Consider the following 17620-nt stretch of genomic DNA (forward strand, 5'->3'; position numbering starts at 1 on the left):
GGATATCATGTGCTCTTCTGGGGGCAACTTCTTTAAACTCCCCAATAGAATAGGATGTGCTGCCCTAATAGGTAGTGGATGTGATCTAATCCTTAGGAATGATAATGATACTTATATAAGTATAATGTGCACGGGTAATGGTGAACAGATATGTCAATTGAAACTAGCAAGTTACATCATAAACAACATAACAGCTGATGATGAAACATCTTATGCTTCTCAAGTAGAGACTCTTATCCACCAACTAGAAATACTATACAACATCCAAAGCTACTTTGGATTAGTACTATGTGTGACTGAGAAACTCTACACCACAATTGTGTACTTACACACTACAGAAACATTTTATTGGGGGTTCAAATATAAAGACAAGATCGATGTTATTCTAAGTCGAAGCAAAGTTAAAGGTAAAATGACATATGGAGAATTCTTTCTACGTCATTAACACATCAAAGTCAACTACACCTCAAGGTTTTTACCAATTAGCATGTATGAATGTTAAAATACACAAAGAAGTCATATAGATACTAAAAACAAGACAGTGAAAACTGTTTCATCCTTAATTATTCTACTTAACGGGAGGTAGCAGCAACCTTTTGGAAAGCACCCTTTCTTTGTTGCTTAGACAACTTCATTTGAGGACCGGCAGCAGCAGCAGACTTAGCCTTTTCAGCCTTTCTAGCGGCCTTGCTAGCCTTCTTATCTTCCTTGTCCTTGGCCAACTTAGCATCTCTGGCAGCCTTTCTGTCAGAAGGCTTCAAAGAACGACGTTCCTTGATCAATTCCAAAGAAGCACCAACAATACCTCTTTGGTGCTTGATGGCCTTTCTGCTTCTCTTCTTGGCAGCTTCTTCAGAGATACCCTTCTTGTGGGCTCTTCTGTACAAAACAGTCCAGGAGATTCTTCTGGGGTTCTTTCTTTGGTGGAACAAAGAGGCAGACTTTGAGCTTTCAAATCTGAAAATCTTAGAGTCACCTCTAACGAATAAAGTACCTCTACCAGGGTAGATCTTGGCACCGGAAAAGGAGTCTAATTCAACCTTCATTTTCTATATGACTTTTGTTAGTATATTTATCTTTGAATGAAGTAAGAGATTAGAGGTATCGTATCGTTGGAGCAAGGGAAGGATATGTACCAATCAATAGGAGTTCTTTCGAGTGCACAACATCGAATAGTAATTATCATTAACTGCCAAGGTATAAATTTTTCACACTATTGGCTGGCCATGACTTATTCACTCAAAGTCACTAGAGGATTCCAATGATCATTATTAACTTATCGAAGGGACTTTCATTAATTATATTCATGTCTGATTCAACATCAACATCAACATTAACATCAACATGGTTATGCCTATCACTAACAGTAATGTTAGCTTCACCTTCATTCATCGTTTCATTCAATGCTCCAACTCCAACAATACTTTCAATCTCAGTCAACTCAGAGTTAACGTTAGGTCTCTCCACATACCTATTACTGGTGTTGTATGGTAACTGATTCAAACAGAAGGAAATCTATTCTAAATTATTTCAACTTTTTTCGTAATATGGTCTACAGCAAAAATTTTCACTACTGGGTGCATTGGTAGGGTATAATACGACACTGCGCAGTAGGCCTTTTTGCGACATATGGGGGTAGTGTATCAAAGTATGTCGTACATAATTCCATTATTTTCATAACACAAAGAGTCACGTGTATAAAGGGCTTTAGCCCTGGTTTCGTTGATTAACGTGTGTGACTGGGCAAAACACAATGGCGCTACCGCTTCGACATAGCACTGTTACCTAGAGAGTGCGACATCACTGTAGTTGGGTGTACGGGTGTCTATTACACACAGGTATGTAATGTGAGATGGAGATTCGAAAATTTTTCAAAACTTACTGCACTGAATATTAATATGTTTCCTTCTCTTCTTTCCTTATTCCATATCCAAGACCGGAGTGTATTACATTGAACGCAGAGATGGTCAGTATACTTTACTTCACTTGAACCTCCTTATGGAAATGTTTATACGTTTTGAATCATGCTCATAGAGGGCATGAGTTTAGTTTGAGTTGGAACTAGACTGAACACAATAGTCATATAGAATGGTTAAAAAACAGCCTTTATGTATATTGTGTCTAGGAGAATTGCTTTGATGCAGTTCTTTTAGTATTTGCACTGATTAATGTATGGTATTTCACAGACGGAATCAATTGAGAGAGAACTTGATTATACTAACAAATATTTTTAATAGGCCCCAAAGACAAAGACTCAAGAAAACCTCAACGCCAAGTTAGGTTTAGTTATCAAGTCCGGTAAGTACACCTTAGGTTACAAGTCCGTTATCAAGTCCTTGAGAACCTCCAAGGCTAAGTTGATTATCATTGCTGGTAACACCCCAGTTTTGAGAAAGTCTGAATTGGAATACTACGCTATGTTGTCCAAGACTCAAGTTCACTACTTCCAAGGTGGTAACAATGAATTGGGTACCGTTTGCGGTAAGTTGTTCAGAGTTGGTACCATGGCTATTTTGGATGCTGGTGACTCTGATATCTTGACCACTTTGAACTAAGTTTGATTGATTGGTGGTTACTTCATTGTAACTATAAGTATGTCGATTTATATATAACATAGTGTATCATAATAGAATTGGATTATCCTTTCAAATAAAGTTTTGCTGTGATGCAATGTAAAGTAATGTAATGCTATGTTATTAGAATAAACCTATTTAAAGTAACCAATTTAAAATATACCAACCAATATAAAATCTAACCAAGCAACAACGTTGAATATCAATTATAATAAAATGCTATCCCATTCCCGATAATCAATTTCTTTCATTTAAACGTCTTTCCAAATATTGAGCTTCTAAATCCTCTCTAGCAATTAATTTGTCAATGTCTACTTCATCATCCATCAAATCTCCTGTTCTACGCCTTTTATTTGGACTAATGTTATCTTCACGATGATGTTTGCGTAATTCTTGACGTTGAGATTCAATTTCTTGTTCCAACTTCTTCATATCTTCATTAAGTAGTTCATATTCTTGTTCAATATCTGTTAATTCATGTACAAATATTCTTGTATTTGGTATTAAATCTTCATATTTTGTAGCCATCAGAACAGTAGAATTAAATAATCCAGCAAACTCCTCATCAACAACTCCAGAACTTCTAAATCCTGGTACCAGTTGCAGAGAGCTAGGAAGTAAAGGAATCTTACTTCCTAAAGGCGACGAGGGAATCGTTGTAAGAGCAGTCTTTTCACTAACATAATCTTCCTTGGATGTTAAACTTGCAGGATACAGTTCAGGATCAATACTTTCAGCTATTGTTACTGCAGTATTATGACCAAGATTATCAAATTGATGTGAAACCCAATCTTCATATGATTCATCAACATATGTGGGTCTCCCGTCAACTCTTTCCGCTCGAGCTCTAACCATGTTTTGATAATGACGGTCAATTTGAGCAGAGATATCAAAGTGTGCACTATTATTATTATCATCTGAAGGAGCAGTTATTTGATCTGGCCCGGCAACTATACGAAACAAGGCATCATCATGAGAATCCGAGTCTTTAAGGATGTTTCTAACATCATTAGAATAGATGACACTGTTTGTGAATATTCGAGCATGTGGGAACAGATAGTCTTCCAAGCGACCACACACCGCTTTGATACGATCAGTAAAAGATTCGGGATCCATATAGTAATCAATCGAAACCAAATCAAATCAAATCAACAAAAGAAGAAGAAGACAAAATAATCAGCCGAGATGGTTTGGCAGTATATTATATGATGGGTATTATTATGACGTGTAAGATTATGATGAGTATTATTTGATAAAATACAGCTAAGAAAGAGTATATATATATAAATGGTACCCTTGTTTTTCTGTGTTGTTTATATTGGATTCGAGGTCCTTTGGGATTTTCCCATCATCTTTCTTCATACCGCCATTCCGATCCCCACCCACCCGTAGACAGTGGAAGACCGGAGATAGCACAAGCCGCGCTACCATTGACAAACGCAAAATAGGACACCTTTTAGAACGATTCTTGGAATAATCGGAGAATGGAATGCTTAACGGTAAAAATAAAAACAAAATGCCACAGTAACCGTGGATTATTGCAAATCCATTACGATAAGTCTAGTCATCAGCGGCAGGAACACTTATTATTACATTTTACTACTACAAATTATTATTACAATATTTGTGTAGTCCGGTTTGGTCCATTTGGAGTTCCGTCACAGAAAAATTTAATTCTTATCCTTATTCCATTCGATGAGGGGGAAGGAAGTGGACTTTACATCTGTGCGAATTAACATTCACTACACATTGACATCACCTTGTTAACTTTTAATGCTAGAAAACAATTCATAAATGGGCTATCTTTTACCTCCTCTCTGCCCTCTCCGCACTCCGCTTCACTCTTCATCATACCACCACACACAACCCCATTTACTGTGGTACAATGGAACACTTGCGATATGGTCCCACGGCTTTTGAATACTGCATTTGATCATTTATTTCCAACCTTGCGGACCTGTTTTAAACCCACCCAATATTGGTAAATCCACTGATGTAAGTAACAATACGACATTCGAGACCATAAGAATATGCGGAGAATATCTTAACTTGATAAACTTGACTGGAACAATATTACATGTTTCTTCTTAAGTTTTGGTATTGCCGTAACGACTTACCTTAAACGTTCACCCTTTTAATGTGATTAACTAATGTCTTACGTAATCATAGTATATTCTAAATTGTAAACCAAGTCGATGAGATCAAAATATACGCTTATTCTCTTGCATATCATATATTATGACTGTTGATTTAGATAAGTTTGTCAAGCCTGGAAAGGACCATTATATTGCCCTTGGGTTTGAAGGATCTGCTAATAAACTTGGAGTGGGTGTAATCAAGCATAATGTTGGAACTTTAAGTGAATCAAACCCAGCTATAGTATTATCTAATGTTAGAGATACTTATATTACACCACCAGGAGAAGGGTTTTTACCTCGAGACACTGCAAGACATCATCGGAATTGGGCTGTTAGAGTGACCAAAAAAGCATTACATGATGCTGGGATAAAAGGATCTGAAATAGATGTCATTTGTTTCACCCAAGGACCAGGAATGGGAGCACCATTACAAAGTGTAGTGATAATGGCTCGTACTCTTGCACAATTATGGAATATTCCAATGGTTGGTGTTAATCATTGTGTTGGTCATATAGAAATGGGTAGAGAAATCACAGGAGCTCAAAACCCAGTGGTATTATATGTTTCCGGAGGGAATACTCAAGTCATTGCATATCTGAGACAAAGGTATAGAATCTTTGGAGAAACATTAGATATTGCCATTGGAAATTGTTTAGATAGATTTGCAAGAACTTTACGTATACCTAATGATCCTGCTCCTGGGTATAACATTGAACAGATGGCCAAAAAGGGTAAGCATTTGGTTTCATTACCTTATACTGTAAAGGGTATGGATTTATCAATGTCGGGGATTCTAGGATACATAGATGGAATTGCTAAAGATATGTTTGGGAAGAAACCTAAACAGAGACTTGATGAAGAAACTGGGGAGCCTATAACGGCTGAAGACTTGTGCTTTTCATTACAGGAACATTTATTTTCAATGTTGGTTGAAATCACTGAACGGGCTTTGGCTCATGTAAATGCAAACCAGGTATTGATTGTAGGAGGAGTGGGGTCTAATGAAAGATTACAAGAAATGATGGCTGCTATGGTTAAGGACCGGAAAAATGGACAAATATATGCCACTGATGAACGGTTTTGTATAGATAATGGTATCATGATTGCACATACCGGGTTATTGAGTTATAGAATGGGGATTACAAATGAGTTATGGGATACTGTTTGCACCCAAAGATTTAGAACAGATGAAGTGTTTGTGAAATGGAGGGAAGATTAGTAATATATTTGTTAGCCACATCCATTTATTGTATTCAAACCGACAATCTGGGGACGTTTAGATTCCATTTGAGTGGATCTTAATTGCTAGTACTTTTGAGGCTATACACATTGAGCCTTGATAGTAATTCTGAGGCTGTATACCAATTGAACCTTGAAAGTGCTTCCCATGTCGAATATAAAACAAAGTATTTTACAAGGCTTGAAAGAGAAGCAGATACATTTTCCACCTTACCTCTTTCAAGTCAGATACGTATTTGACATCTCGACATCTTGTAATAATTGTTTTTTCATGAACGGGAATAAGACATTATCCAAATGGATATTTTCTTGATATCGAACTTTCTTTGCTTCTAAAATCGAAGTTAAAATATCTTCCTTCTTACCCATCCGATCTTTATAGTCAGATTCAAACTCGCAGCTTCGAAGCAAACTTGCAAGTTTCCGTACATTAGTGCCATCCCATCTACTTGCTGAACGAGAATAATCATGTTGAGTCGCATCATAAGCATCAGATAACTTATTGAACTCCACAGTACCATAACTATACCTTTGACCCTTTACATGATCCCATATGGAAACCCTTGCTATGGGTCCAAATTTACTCATGATCTCTTGTAACACATCCGCTGTAAACGCATTATCGCCTAGACTTTCCTTGTACTTCCATCGCACCACGACTGTCTTATCCCAAACGTTATCAAATGTCACATAAGTTTTGAGAGGAGAAACTGCTTCCAATTGGTTAAAGGAAACATGGGTCTTATTTATATTATTATTCCGTAGCTCATGTTCTAGTTGTCTTATTCTATTCATCCCATCTATAGCCAAGGCTCTAACTTTTGCATCTCGCAGTTGTTTCACTTTGGCCAGTTGGTTAGTCTGTTGTTGAAGCCATTCTTTAGCCTCTAGCTGTTGTTTAAACCCCTTAGTCAATTCATCTAGTCGTTGGTCTCTTGACTCCTTAGCGATTTTGTAGGCTCTTATACTATCATACTGACGTCGAAGTTGGGCATCAGAGAGTACTGTATAAATTTTGAATAGGAGATCAAACTTGAGAGCATTACCACTTTGCTTATCAGGATGATACTGTAGAGCCTTCTTCCTATATAGACGACGGATTTGGTCGGCTGATGCATCGGAAGAACATCCTAGGAACTCGTATAGATCCAAATCACCTTCTACGATGCTCTTTATGTTATCAGTCATTGTGTAAAAGGAATGAATGGTGCAACATAATGTTTTTCCGATGAGATTAAAATTACATTTTCAACAGTTATCATAAAATGAATATATATTAATATATTTAAAGGTGTTTGAAAAGGAAATGGAAGTCCCATCAAAAAACTCCGAGTGTAAGCATTTTGACATGGCTTGGGGGTTCAAGAAATGTAGTCATTTATATAAATATATTCGACATCATGACTATGTACTGATACTATTCTTGTCGTGTATTTTTTTGGTTGGTTTGAAAGTTTTTAAAGACTGCTTTGTATGATTTAGGACTTGACGGTTCTAATACCTTGGGTAGATCTAAAAATGGCATCACCTTCAGCATATCCTCTTCCTAAGCCAAAGCCAACACCAATCCATACAGGGAAAGCTCTCCTTTTGAAAAGAATGATGGAAGCCAAAACACCACCACCAAGACCCAATCCAGTCTTAATCAAGGCGTTGGATAAGACAACATCCCACTATATATATATATTGTTAGTAACTATTGTAGTTGAAAGAAACCTACCCATTTATAATACATACCTTGTCATTCAACAAGTTTTGCGATGGAACAACAGTAGTTTGCTCAGTAGTTGTGGTAGACATGATCTAGAAAAGCGTTAGTTATGATCTTCAAATTAATAGGTATAAGTGAAATATACAAGGCATAGATTCATAAATGATATCAAATCACTTTTCAGCGAAACATTCAAACTGAAGGATAGATGGATGGATGATCTATATGCCTTGGCTTGTATGCATGTATTCACGACATCAACATACCCTTTATTTAACCTGTTAGACTTGATTATTGACCTTGACTAGCCAGAGTTGTTCTCTAGTGGTAGTTTTTTTCACTGCTCACCAAATTGTACCACCAATCATTTGGCTCAATTTGTGGTTGGCAGAAGGTCGCACAAAAACGCGGCTGCAAACAGTAAGATAAGTTAAGACTTGATGATAGACCAGTATACTTTGTAATTATGTAAACAGTCTCGCACAAGCATAAGATAGTACATATGGATTAATAGGAGCACTCGTCTACGGTATCACAGACGTTGATGAAAGAGGAAGGTAGAGCAGTAGCTAGCTCGTTTCCTTTACCCTTGTTGTACTAGAGTTATAAAACGATATGACTCCAACCCATAACTAGCAGTTGTTAACAATATCCATAGAAAAAGTATTCTAGGCATACATCACTATTTAGATAACATATATTTGTGGGGTTTATATATTGTTGTAGGAATGTCGCGATAGCGTACGAAAACCGTCACACATGCTGTCCTCTGCAACACGTTGAGGAGCTCATCAACTAAACCGCTAGAATAGGAGTACTCCCTTTCAAAGCCCTCTACAATACTAACACGCACAAGTAATCAAGCCTATCATCAATAGATGAATCGTTACTATCCTGGATAGGCTCAAAAGGAGGTATTATCACAAAAGTAACGTTTAGGTTACAAGATTGATGATGTTGATGAGGGAATGAAATCATTCCATTTCATTTCGTGTTGGAATGCAGGAGGTCACCCGGGAGATAATACAGATATAAATAAATAAATAAGGAAATAAGGAAATCAATAACCTTCTCCACAGTTAAATTACGTCAGGTAAACAACAACAGATCATTATCGACCTCGATAACCGTGGCTTATATCAAGTACACATTCTTCCTTTATACAGTTACATTTAATAGGTCGAACAAACGTGTGTAAATGTTCCATGAATCTGGTACAGCTGCACCTGCTACTAGTAATACTAATACTAGTAGTAATAGTTTTGCTACTACTAGTAGTTTAATGTTACTACCAGTGTACTTATTACTGTATAATGCTGTATTGTCGTAATCTATCGTAGAATGTCCACTGTAATGCCGTTCCACCGTACAATGCGCGCACTTCGATCGTAGATATCAGACAAACAGTTTCAGGTGCTCTGCCGGAATGCATAGTGACGACGTGACGGATTTAATGTTTGGATATATTTCTTTATCTGGTGGCCACTTCTCCAAAGTGCCATCAACGGCAAAGTGGACGTAGACGAGATCGTTGTTTATGATCCGGATCTCATTCAACTCTCATCATTATATCATTTTAACACCACGATCATATCTTCATAATGCCATTGCTGAGACGACTGTTAGGTACCATGCCACATACTCCTGGGGGGATTGATGTTGGGGAAGTTAATCGACTCACTAGGATGCGATCCATAAACAGATTGGATATCACCTCTCCATTACTCACTCCAGGTGGTCAGATCCAATCATCAGGTGGTGATTGGAATATCCCTTTACTTTCCCATGGCCATTCAGTTATCCAAGAATCATCCCCAGGGCCCCCAACTGGTGGAGATGGTGGTCTATTAGAAGAAAACCTGCTCTATACCGTGAAAACATCCGTCTCCTTACCTTCGCGTCTTTTCAGTGTGGTCCCAGAATCAACGTTATTCTCCCTTAGAAACTACTACAACGATTTCACTACCATTGATTGGGCCAATGCCTTTGTCAGAACAAATAAATGGAACTATAAGTTGGAACATCCCAAAACAGTATGTGACTCCGATGACTCTAATGGTACACCAGATGGTCTGGACAAGAACAACAACTACTACTACAATAACAAATCAATCAAGAAATATAACAACACTACAACAAACCGTATGCTGTTGATGTATAGTACTTATGTCCAATTCAGTAAATGGATCCTTATTGTTCTAATTGGGTTGGTATTTGCCTGCATTGCTTTCACCATAGATAAGTTTGAACTCTTACTAGTGGGGTTTAAATACGGTTATTGTCAACGTAATTGGCTATTGACTCAGGTAGCATGCTGCAATACTGTAACTAGTAAGAAGACAACAGCTGATACCTGCAAGCAATGGATAACTTGGGCTTCTATCTTTAAGGAAGATGACTCCGAATTCCAGATCAAAATGGATTACGTCATTTACGTCTTGTTGACCATAATATTGGCCTATATTGCATGTCAAATTTCATTAACCACTAAAATGCAAAGAAAACCACGGACTTTTGAGCATCTGGTGGTTTCAGAATCATCCGACCCCATTGCTGATATGAAACCTATTTCTCCTAAAGTTATGTACACTGCGTGTGGATCAGGTGTACCGGAAGTCAAAGTCATCTTATCAGGTTTCGTGATCCGGAGATTCTTGGGTACTTATACTCTTTTTTGCAAAACCATAGCATTGGTGTTTGCTATTGCTTCCGGTATGGCATTAGGTAAAGAAGGCCCGTATGTGCATTTGGCTACTTGTGTGGGTAATGTGCTAACTCGGTTCTTCAAACACATAGATAATAATGAATTATTGAAGAAACAAATTTTATCATCAAGTGCTTCTGCTGGCGTGGCACTTGCCTTTGGATCACCGTTAGGTGGAGTTCTCTTTATTCTTGAAGAAATTAATAATTATTTACCCTCACACCATTTATTCCAAGTGTTCTTCTGTGCAATAATTTCAACTTTGTTTTTGAAGTTTCTTAATCCATACGGCACGGGGAAAACGGTTTTATTTGAGTTGGAATATCTGTCGGATTGGAAACCTATTGAGCTTGTTTTCTTTGTTATACTTGGAATTCTGGGTGGAATATTTGGTGCAATGTTTGTCAAATTTGCAAGATGGTGGGGTTCAAACTTTAGAAACAAATATTTCAAGAAAAGACCTCTTTTTGAAGTCTTTTTAGTTGCATTGGTCACAGGTCTTGTGACATTCTGGAATCCGTATACTAAACAGGCATCCAGTGAATTGGTTTTGGATTTAGGTACTTCTTGTACTAAAGAATTGGATGCAAGTTTATGTCCTAAAACTGAAGCTGAATATCTTAATGAGATCACCAATTTATTAACAGCATTTGTTATCAAGGTGGGGTTAACTTTTATTACTTTTGGTATAAAAGTACCCTGTGGTATCTACGTACCTCTGATGGTAGTTGGGGCATTATTTGGTAGAGCATTTGCAACTGTTGCACAATTTATATTCTTCAAATACTCAGGAGTTGAAGACTTTGGACTTTGTTTATTAGAAGGGCAATGCATTGATTTTGGGATCTATGCAGTAATAGGTGCTGGGGCATTTATGGCTGGAGTAACAAGAATGAATATTACCTTGGTGACAATTTTATTTGAATTAACCAGTTCTTATACTTATGTTTTGCCTATTTCAATCACAATTGCTGTTGCCAATTGGGCTGGAAATTATTTGGAGGCAGATTCCATTTATGAATACTTCTTAGTTGCTAATGACTATCCATTCATTTCACCAGAAACTGAAGCCATTGACCCTAGGGTTCAAGCTAGAGATGTGCTTGATGATTCCGAAAAGATGAGCAAGGTTATAAAGAAGACACCTGCAGCAGCTGCTATTGCTCCTGATCCGTTCAGAGGTATAAGTTCTTTGAGTCAAAGTCCACGATTGGAAGGATTAGGTGGTTGTGGTGTTGGAGGAGATCCTATAATCGGGAATGCTCCAACTGAAGAAAAACTTTATATTGATTTAAGTTCATCACCCTATGTGGCTTTAACGACTTTACAAGCCAAATTGAACTTACTAGCATTAAAGGGATTGGTAGATGGCTGTTTACCACTACTTAGAAAGGGAGTGTGTGTTGGATTACTTTATTTTTCCGATCTAGAAATTTGCATCGACAAGCTAAAAGAGTTTGTTATAGAGTATCAAATCCAAGATGAATTATATGTCAAGCTAATGGATGGAAGTGACTACAGAACCAATGAGGTTGAATTATTTCTGCGTCATAATAATAACGTGATTGAATCATTAACTGAGAGCAATGGTGAGCTGAGTGATTATTTTTCATTCAGTACTACATCAAATGGTGATATGAATGAACTATTAGATAACTTGGCTAATTTGACCAACATGGTGGAGAAACATCCGATATTTCTTAATTATGATAGTGAATTATCATTAGCATATTTGATCTTTGATCAGATTGGTAACCGTGCCATAGTATTACTTAAGGATGGATTATACTATGGAGTATTGCATAAGAAGGTGTTTATTGATTTTATTAGAAGGAGATCTGAGTAATATATGTGTATCCTTAGGTATGTGTTACATAATCATCTATATACATATTTGAAACACAAGATCATCGATCTTGTTTCAGATTTCCTAATGCATCTGATTTGCAGCCACATCCCCCGCTGGTGCTTATATAAAGGATTTTACACACATTCAATTAATGGCCTTAATAATGGGAACAAACTAAATGTGATACCTCTTTATATTCCTTCTTTCATCTACTAATTAGGAAACTACAAGTGGTCACTTTCCTTCAAGTGTGGAACAATCCCTTTATCCTCCACGCTATAAAAGAAAAGCAATACGACCTGTAAATTGTTGTAGTATAGTCTATAGCTAATCATCATCAGAATGGCTTCAACTAGTTCCAAATGGTCCGAGGAGAACGATTACGCCAATGAATACATTCATACCGGAGTTCAACCTATTAGTCATGTTAGAAATGCCACTATGCCAAGAGAAGGGTATCCCAAACTAGAAAAATTACATCAATTAAAGGAAAAGAAAGTGTCAGAACATGCAGTTAAGCCTTATGGGTGTCGTATAGCTGCTCATCTATTAATGATTCAGAAACTTAATAGTTGGATCACAGATCATGGATTGGTATTTGATGTGATTATGATTGGAGCATTAGTGGAGAATCAGTTCATTTTACCACTTTTAACTAATCTCCCAATTCAAAAATTATGTGCTAAACCTGGTTACTTGTTCATATGGGCCACTACTCAAAAAATCCAAGAATTAACAAAGGTATTGAATAATCAAAATTTCAATAGTAAGTTTAGAAGACTGGAAGAATTAATTTTTATCCAGTGTAATCAAGAATCTGGTGGTGGCAAAGGGTTTGGACCGGAAGATTATCAAACATGTGAAAAAGTTCCATTACTTCAACGTCAACAATGGCATTGTTGGATGTGTATAACGGGAACAGTTAGACGTCTGACAGATAATCATTTGATTCATTGTAATGTTGATACTGACTTACAAATCCAAACTCCTCAATCTGTTCATGAGGGTCCCTCTGCTGTACCTGATGCCATGTACAAAATTGCAGAGAATTTCTCCAATACAAATAGAAGATTACATATTATTCCTTCAAGAATTGGATATAACGTACCTGTTAGACCTAGAAAGGGTTGGGTGATTATGCTGCCGGATATAATTCTTGATAATTTTGATCCCTCAACGTTCCAAAAGGAATTGTACGAAAAGTCAAAAGTAAACTACGCCAAGAGTAACCAGCCCCAATTTCTTGTACCTCAAAGTGCTGAGATTGAAGAATTAAGACCAAAGAGTCCAAACAAATAAAAAGGGTTATCGTTATCCATTTGACCCATTCCTGGCTTGAGAAATATTATGAATTTTTAGATGGGGCAGTAAATAGAACATATTTTCTGGATGATTTCATTCTTTATCTTTTGAATTAGATATACTATGGGAAATTAAATATTATACCTAATACTAGACCTTAGTATTATAATAGTATGCGACTAGATTTATTGAGATAGTGTGTGCTATTTTGTTGTAGTATGTCTCCCTTGTTTTTTATATATATATTCCACCCTAATCTTTAGAGTATAATCTAGGGTGTATTTGTAATACGAAATTATAATTGAGTTTTAATTGTATAATCACCCAATTCTTTTTCAGTATTACATAGATTTTCACCTTCATAAATCCTACACCTCCATAATAACCAATATTCGTGGCTGTATCACACATTTCTTCTAATCTAAGAAACCTGTAAATGAAGGTGTATAAACATTTCATTTACAGATTTATGTGTTATTTCAAAGTATAACACTTCATAATCATAAGCATATACTTTTTCTAATTTTTCTAAAGTTACATCGTATTCTTTACTTTTGACAACTTCAATATATCTATATAAATTTACGTCGATACATTCATCCCACAAATCATCTTTGGTTATATAAATAAATCATAACCTAACAAGACAATTAATATGTATTCATTTTAGCACTCATGCATATAAACGTGTCTATGAGAAATCACTTGTTAGTAAATTGGTCACCAAAAGTAATAATAAGGTAGTTATTCTAGAAAGAATGAAGAAATCAGAAAAAATGATGAATGTTGGAATAGGAAGTTTTATCAGCACCGCCCAAAGGACTCTGAGTGAGCTGAGTAAGGTTTTCATCATAACAACATTAAACTAGAAACTAAGCAAATGGTGGGAACATACAATTTTATAGATATATTTGTCTGTCTTGGTTAAGAAGAGTAGATGAAATAGAATAATTTTATTATGAATGAAAATTTTCAAACTCAATGTAAGAACCTGTGTCCGGGTAACGCCATTAAGGCTCAAAGAAGAGTGTACTCACCAACTACTCCTAGATCACGAGGTGGCCATGATTTGTGTCGTGCCCCTCCCGACGGAAAGTATCGGAGTAAAACCATCGCCCCGCGTTAGTTATCCATATTGGCGGTACCCATAGCGGATGTGACCTAACAAAATCATGCTCGTGCAATTGAATTGAACTAGTTGTTGAATCTACTTTATAGATGCCTGAAACGGGTACGACGCTAGAAAACAAGAAGAGCTTATATTTAGAACCCGTAGCCGCTAAAGACGGATATTAATAATGGAACGATGAGGGGCATTAACTTAACCGAGAGGGTAAAGCCGAAGAAAAGTCCGAAATTCCCCCAAAATCGTTAGAAATTCCTGCGGCGCTGCCATAAATCAGGCGGCCACTTACTGGGGCGGAACAAACAAGATCTCTTTGAGTCTCAATTGGTTGATGTTATTCCTATTCCTATTTAAATGGTACGACAGTTTCCCCGGAGATAACAGGTTTCGGAACAAATACACGTATTTAGTCAATATCCGATAAGATTGTAGGCTATCCATGGGAAACAATTGAATTAATAAGCAGTGGATCCAATGAGTGTATTCTTTTAGTAAAGAGCCAAATAGTGTACATTATTATGCTTGTGGATTGGTGGGAATAGAATGGTGATAAAGTCGAATCATAATGCATAAAAAAAGTGGTAGCATTGATTACGAAATAGTATATTATGACATGTATTATACCAATCAACATCAAACACTATTCTGTGCCATTCCTCCCTACTCCACACAGCTCTGCTCGTCTGCTCGTCTGGTCTACTCGTCTGCTCGTCTGGTCTACTCGTCGTCTCCACTACGGTCTGTACTACTGTGATGTTATCTGTTCCAGTACTTAATTGACTCAATGTGCCTTAGCCTTACCCCTATAGATCTGGTCGTAATAACTTAGTGTGTATGTAGTGCATTGTTTCCAAACCCGGGGATGTTACATGCCTTCGACTCCACAAATTAGAAAATCGATTACCCCATATACAGATTCGGATATCATTTAAATAGAGCCGAGCTTGCTGTTCTATACAAAATTATTTGTGGTACCTTTTTTGTATAAAATTATACGTAATAATATTATACGTAGTAATACGATACATCATAAATTTTGTATTGGTAGTCTGATCTTATCCTCGGTAAATCATGTCTAAGATCCAAGTTAAGACACCTGTCGTTGAGATGGATGGTGACGAAATGACCAGGATCATTTGGGAATTCATTAAGGATAAGTTGATCTTTCCTTATTTAGATATCAACTTGGAGTACTATGATTTAGGCATTGAGTACAGAGATAAGACCGATGATCAAGTGACTGTTGATGCTGCTAATGCCATTTTGAAACATGGTGTTGGTATCAAATGTGCTACAATCACTCCTGACGAGGCAAGAGTTAAGGAATTTAACTTGAAGAAGATGTGGTTATCACCAAATGGTACCTTAAGAAATATCTTGGGTGGTACGGTATTCAGGGAACCTATTGTCATTGAAAACATTCCTAGAATTGTTCCTAGTTGGGAAAAGCCTATCATCATTGGTAGACATGCCTTTGGGGATCAATATAAGGCTACTGATATTGTAGTTCCTAGTGCTGGTCAATTGACATTGGTGTTTAAACCAGACGATGGCTCTACTCCTCAAGAATACCCAGTGTACCATTTTGACGATGCTGGCGTTGCCATGTCTATGTATAACACTGATAAATCTATTACCGATTTTGCTCATTCATCATTCAAATTGGCCATTGACCGTAAGTTGAACTTGTTTTCCACGACCAAGAATACCATTTTGAAGAGATATGATGGTAGATTCAAAGATATCTTTGAGGAATTGTATGCTTCTACATACAAGGCTGAAATGGATAAGGTGGGAATTTGGTTTGAACACAGATTAATCGATGATATGGTTGCGCAAATGTTAAAATCAAAAGGTGGCTACATCATTGCTATGAAGAACTACGATGGGGATGTGCAATCTGATATTGTTGCCCAAGGATTTGGATCTTTGGGCTTAATGACATCTGTATTGATGACTCCAGATGGGAAGGCTTTTGAATCTGAAGCTGCTCATGGAACCGTCACAAGACATTACAGACAACATCAACAGGGGAAGGAGACATCCACCAATTCCATTGCTTCAATATTTGCATGGACCAGAGGGTTGATCCAAAGAGGTAAGTTGGATGGTACACCTGACGTGGTTAAATTTGGTGAAAACTTGGAAGCTGCTGTTATCGATACAGTTGCTAAGGATAACATTATGACTAAAGATTTGGCCCTAACTCAAGGTAAGACAGACAGAGCCAGTTATGTTACCACTGAAGAATTCATTGATGCTGTCAAAGCCAGATTGGATAAGAACTTGGCTGCTTAATATCACAGATATTGTTATTTATTCTATTATTATTATTAGTGCCAGAAACAGTCTTATTGTAGGTTACAGTGCCGTACAGTAACAACTTTGCTTATACTCTTCAATGGTCGTGTACCACACAGTAAACTGGTATTGAAAAACATCGTGAGCTGAGTAAGAAGTTTTGTAGCCAACTCCTTGCTAGCCACGTCCAAGATGAATGTGGGATCGATACTTAACAATGACTCCAGCAATGAAGAAAAGAAGCTGAAGAAGACGCAACATGAGAGCGCTTTTCTGCGACCCGAATTAGGACTATCTCCGGGCCAGAGTCAAGCACAATCTCATCAGAGTCAAACTAATCAGAATCAAGCACTGACTCTGAGACCAATTCCAACTCCAATACAAACTCAAACACCTGGTGCTATTTCCGTGAGTAAAGTCCGTGTCCCCAGTCATGGACGTAGCTCCATTGTTAGTTTGCTAAACAATGAACCGGAACCAAAACGTGAAACTCCAAATAGGTCTACATCTTCAACATCCTTAACATCTGAGTCCATACAGGCATCTCCCACGCAACAACCACTGCAAAACCCTCCACGGGGTTCAAGCATAGTTGCAGCTCCAGAACAAAAGGGTCAGGGCGAGTCAAACCACAAACCTTCATCTCCTGAGAGCCACAGCGGGTCGTCTTCAGATTC

At 37.2% G+C, this 17620-nt stretch overlaps 9 protein-coding genes across 9 annotated transcripts; 5 read left to right on the forward strand and 4 right to left on the reverse strand.

The window, feature by feature from the left end:
- Positions 1 to 572: 572 nt before the first annotated feature.
- RPL24A (60S ribosomal protein eL24) lies at positions 573 to 1046 on the reverse strand (the record flags this gene model as incomplete). The annotated part of the gene is made up of 1 exon (XM_043191326.1): positions 573 to 1046. One exon carries the CDS (start codon positions 1044 to 1046, stop codon positions 573 to 575), a length of 474 nt encoding a protein of 157 aa, XP_043049338.1.
- Positions 1047 to 2039: 993 nt separating this feature from the next.
- On the forward strand, positions 2040 to 2555 carry RPL30 (60S ribosomal protein eL30; the record flags this gene model as incomplete). Its single annotated transcript, XM_043191327.1, has 2 exons — positions 2040 to 2048; positions 2238 to 2555. 2 exons carry the CDS (start codon positions 2040 to 2042, stop codon positions 2553 to 2555), a joined length of 327 nt encoding a protein of 108 aa, XP_043049339.1.
- Positions 2556 to 2810: 255 nt separating this feature from the next.
- On the reverse strand, positions 2811 to 3689 carry SPC34 (Spc34p; the record flags this gene model as incomplete). The annotated part of the gene is made up of 1 exon (XM_043191328.1): positions 2811 to 3689. The coding sequence occupies one exon, from the start codon at positions 3687 to 3689 to the stop codon at positions 2811 to 2813; it is 879 nt and encodes a 292-aa protein (XP_043049340.1).
- A 1122-nt stretch (positions 3690 to 4811) lies between these two features.
- On the forward strand, positions 4812 to 5930 carry KAE1 (chromatin DNA-binding HSP70/DnaK family ATPase; the record flags this gene model as incomplete). The annotated part of the gene is made up of 1 exon (XM_043191329.1): positions 4812 to 5930. One exon carries the CDS (start codon positions 4812 to 4814, stop codon positions 5928 to 5930), a length of 1119 nt encoding a protein of 372 aa, XP_043049341.1.
- Positions 5931 to 6169: 239 nt separating this feature from the next.
- KQ657_000487 (U2-type spliceosomal complex subunit) lies at positions 6170 to 7138 on the reverse strand (the record flags this gene model as incomplete). The annotated part of the gene is made up of 1 exon (XM_043191330.1): positions 6170 to 7138. The coding sequence occupies one exon, from the start codon at positions 7136 to 7138 to the stop codon at positions 6170 to 6172; it is 969 nt and encodes a 322-aa protein (XP_043049342.1).
- A 290-nt stretch (positions 7139 to 7428) lies between these two features.
- On the reverse strand, positions 7429 to 7750 carry MIC10 (uncharacterized protein; the record flags this gene model as incomplete). The annotated part of the gene is made up of 2 exons (XM_043191331.1): positions 7429 to 7623; positions 7688 to 7750. The coding sequence occupies 2 exons, from the start codon at positions 7748 to 7750 to the stop codon at positions 7429 to 7431; spliced, it is 258 nt and encodes an 85-aa protein (XP_043049343.1).
- Positions 7751 to 9262: 1512 nt separating this feature from the next.
- On the forward strand, positions 9263 to 12211 carry GEF2 (Gef2p; the record flags this gene model as incomplete). Its single annotated transcript, XM_043191332.1, has 1 exon — positions 9263 to 12211. One exon carries the CDS (start codon positions 9263 to 9265, stop codon positions 12209 to 12211), a length of 2949 nt encoding a protein of 982 aa, XP_043049344.1.
- Positions 12212 to 12556: 345 nt separating this feature from the next.
- Positions 12557 to 13513, forward strand: KAR4 (Kar4p; the record flags this gene model as incomplete). Its single annotated transcript, XM_043191333.1, has 1 exon — positions 12557 to 13513. The coding sequence occupies one exon, from the start codon at positions 12557 to 12559 to the stop codon at positions 13511 to 13513; it is 957 nt and encodes a 318-aa protein (XP_043049345.1).
- Positions 13514 to 15713: 2200 nt separating this feature from the next.
- On the forward strand, positions 15714 to 16940 carry IDP2 (isocitrate dehydrogenase (NADP(+)); the record flags this gene model as incomplete). Its single annotated transcript, XM_043191334.1, has 1 exon — positions 15714 to 16940. The coding sequence occupies one exon, from the start codon at positions 15714 to 15716 to the stop codon at positions 16938 to 16940; it is 1227 nt and encodes a 408-aa protein (XP_043049346.1).
- Between the last annotated feature and the right edge of the window lie 680 nt (positions 16941 to 17620).

The sequence above is a fragment of the Scheffersomyces spartinae genome, assembly GCF_019049425.1.
Source record: "Scheffersomyces spartinae strain ARV_011 chromosome Unknown scaffold_10, whole genome shotgun sequence".
NCBI classification, from domain to species: Eukaryota; Fungi; Ascomycota; class Pichiomycetes; order Serinales; family Debaryomycetaceae; genus Lizanozyma; species Lizanozyma spartinae.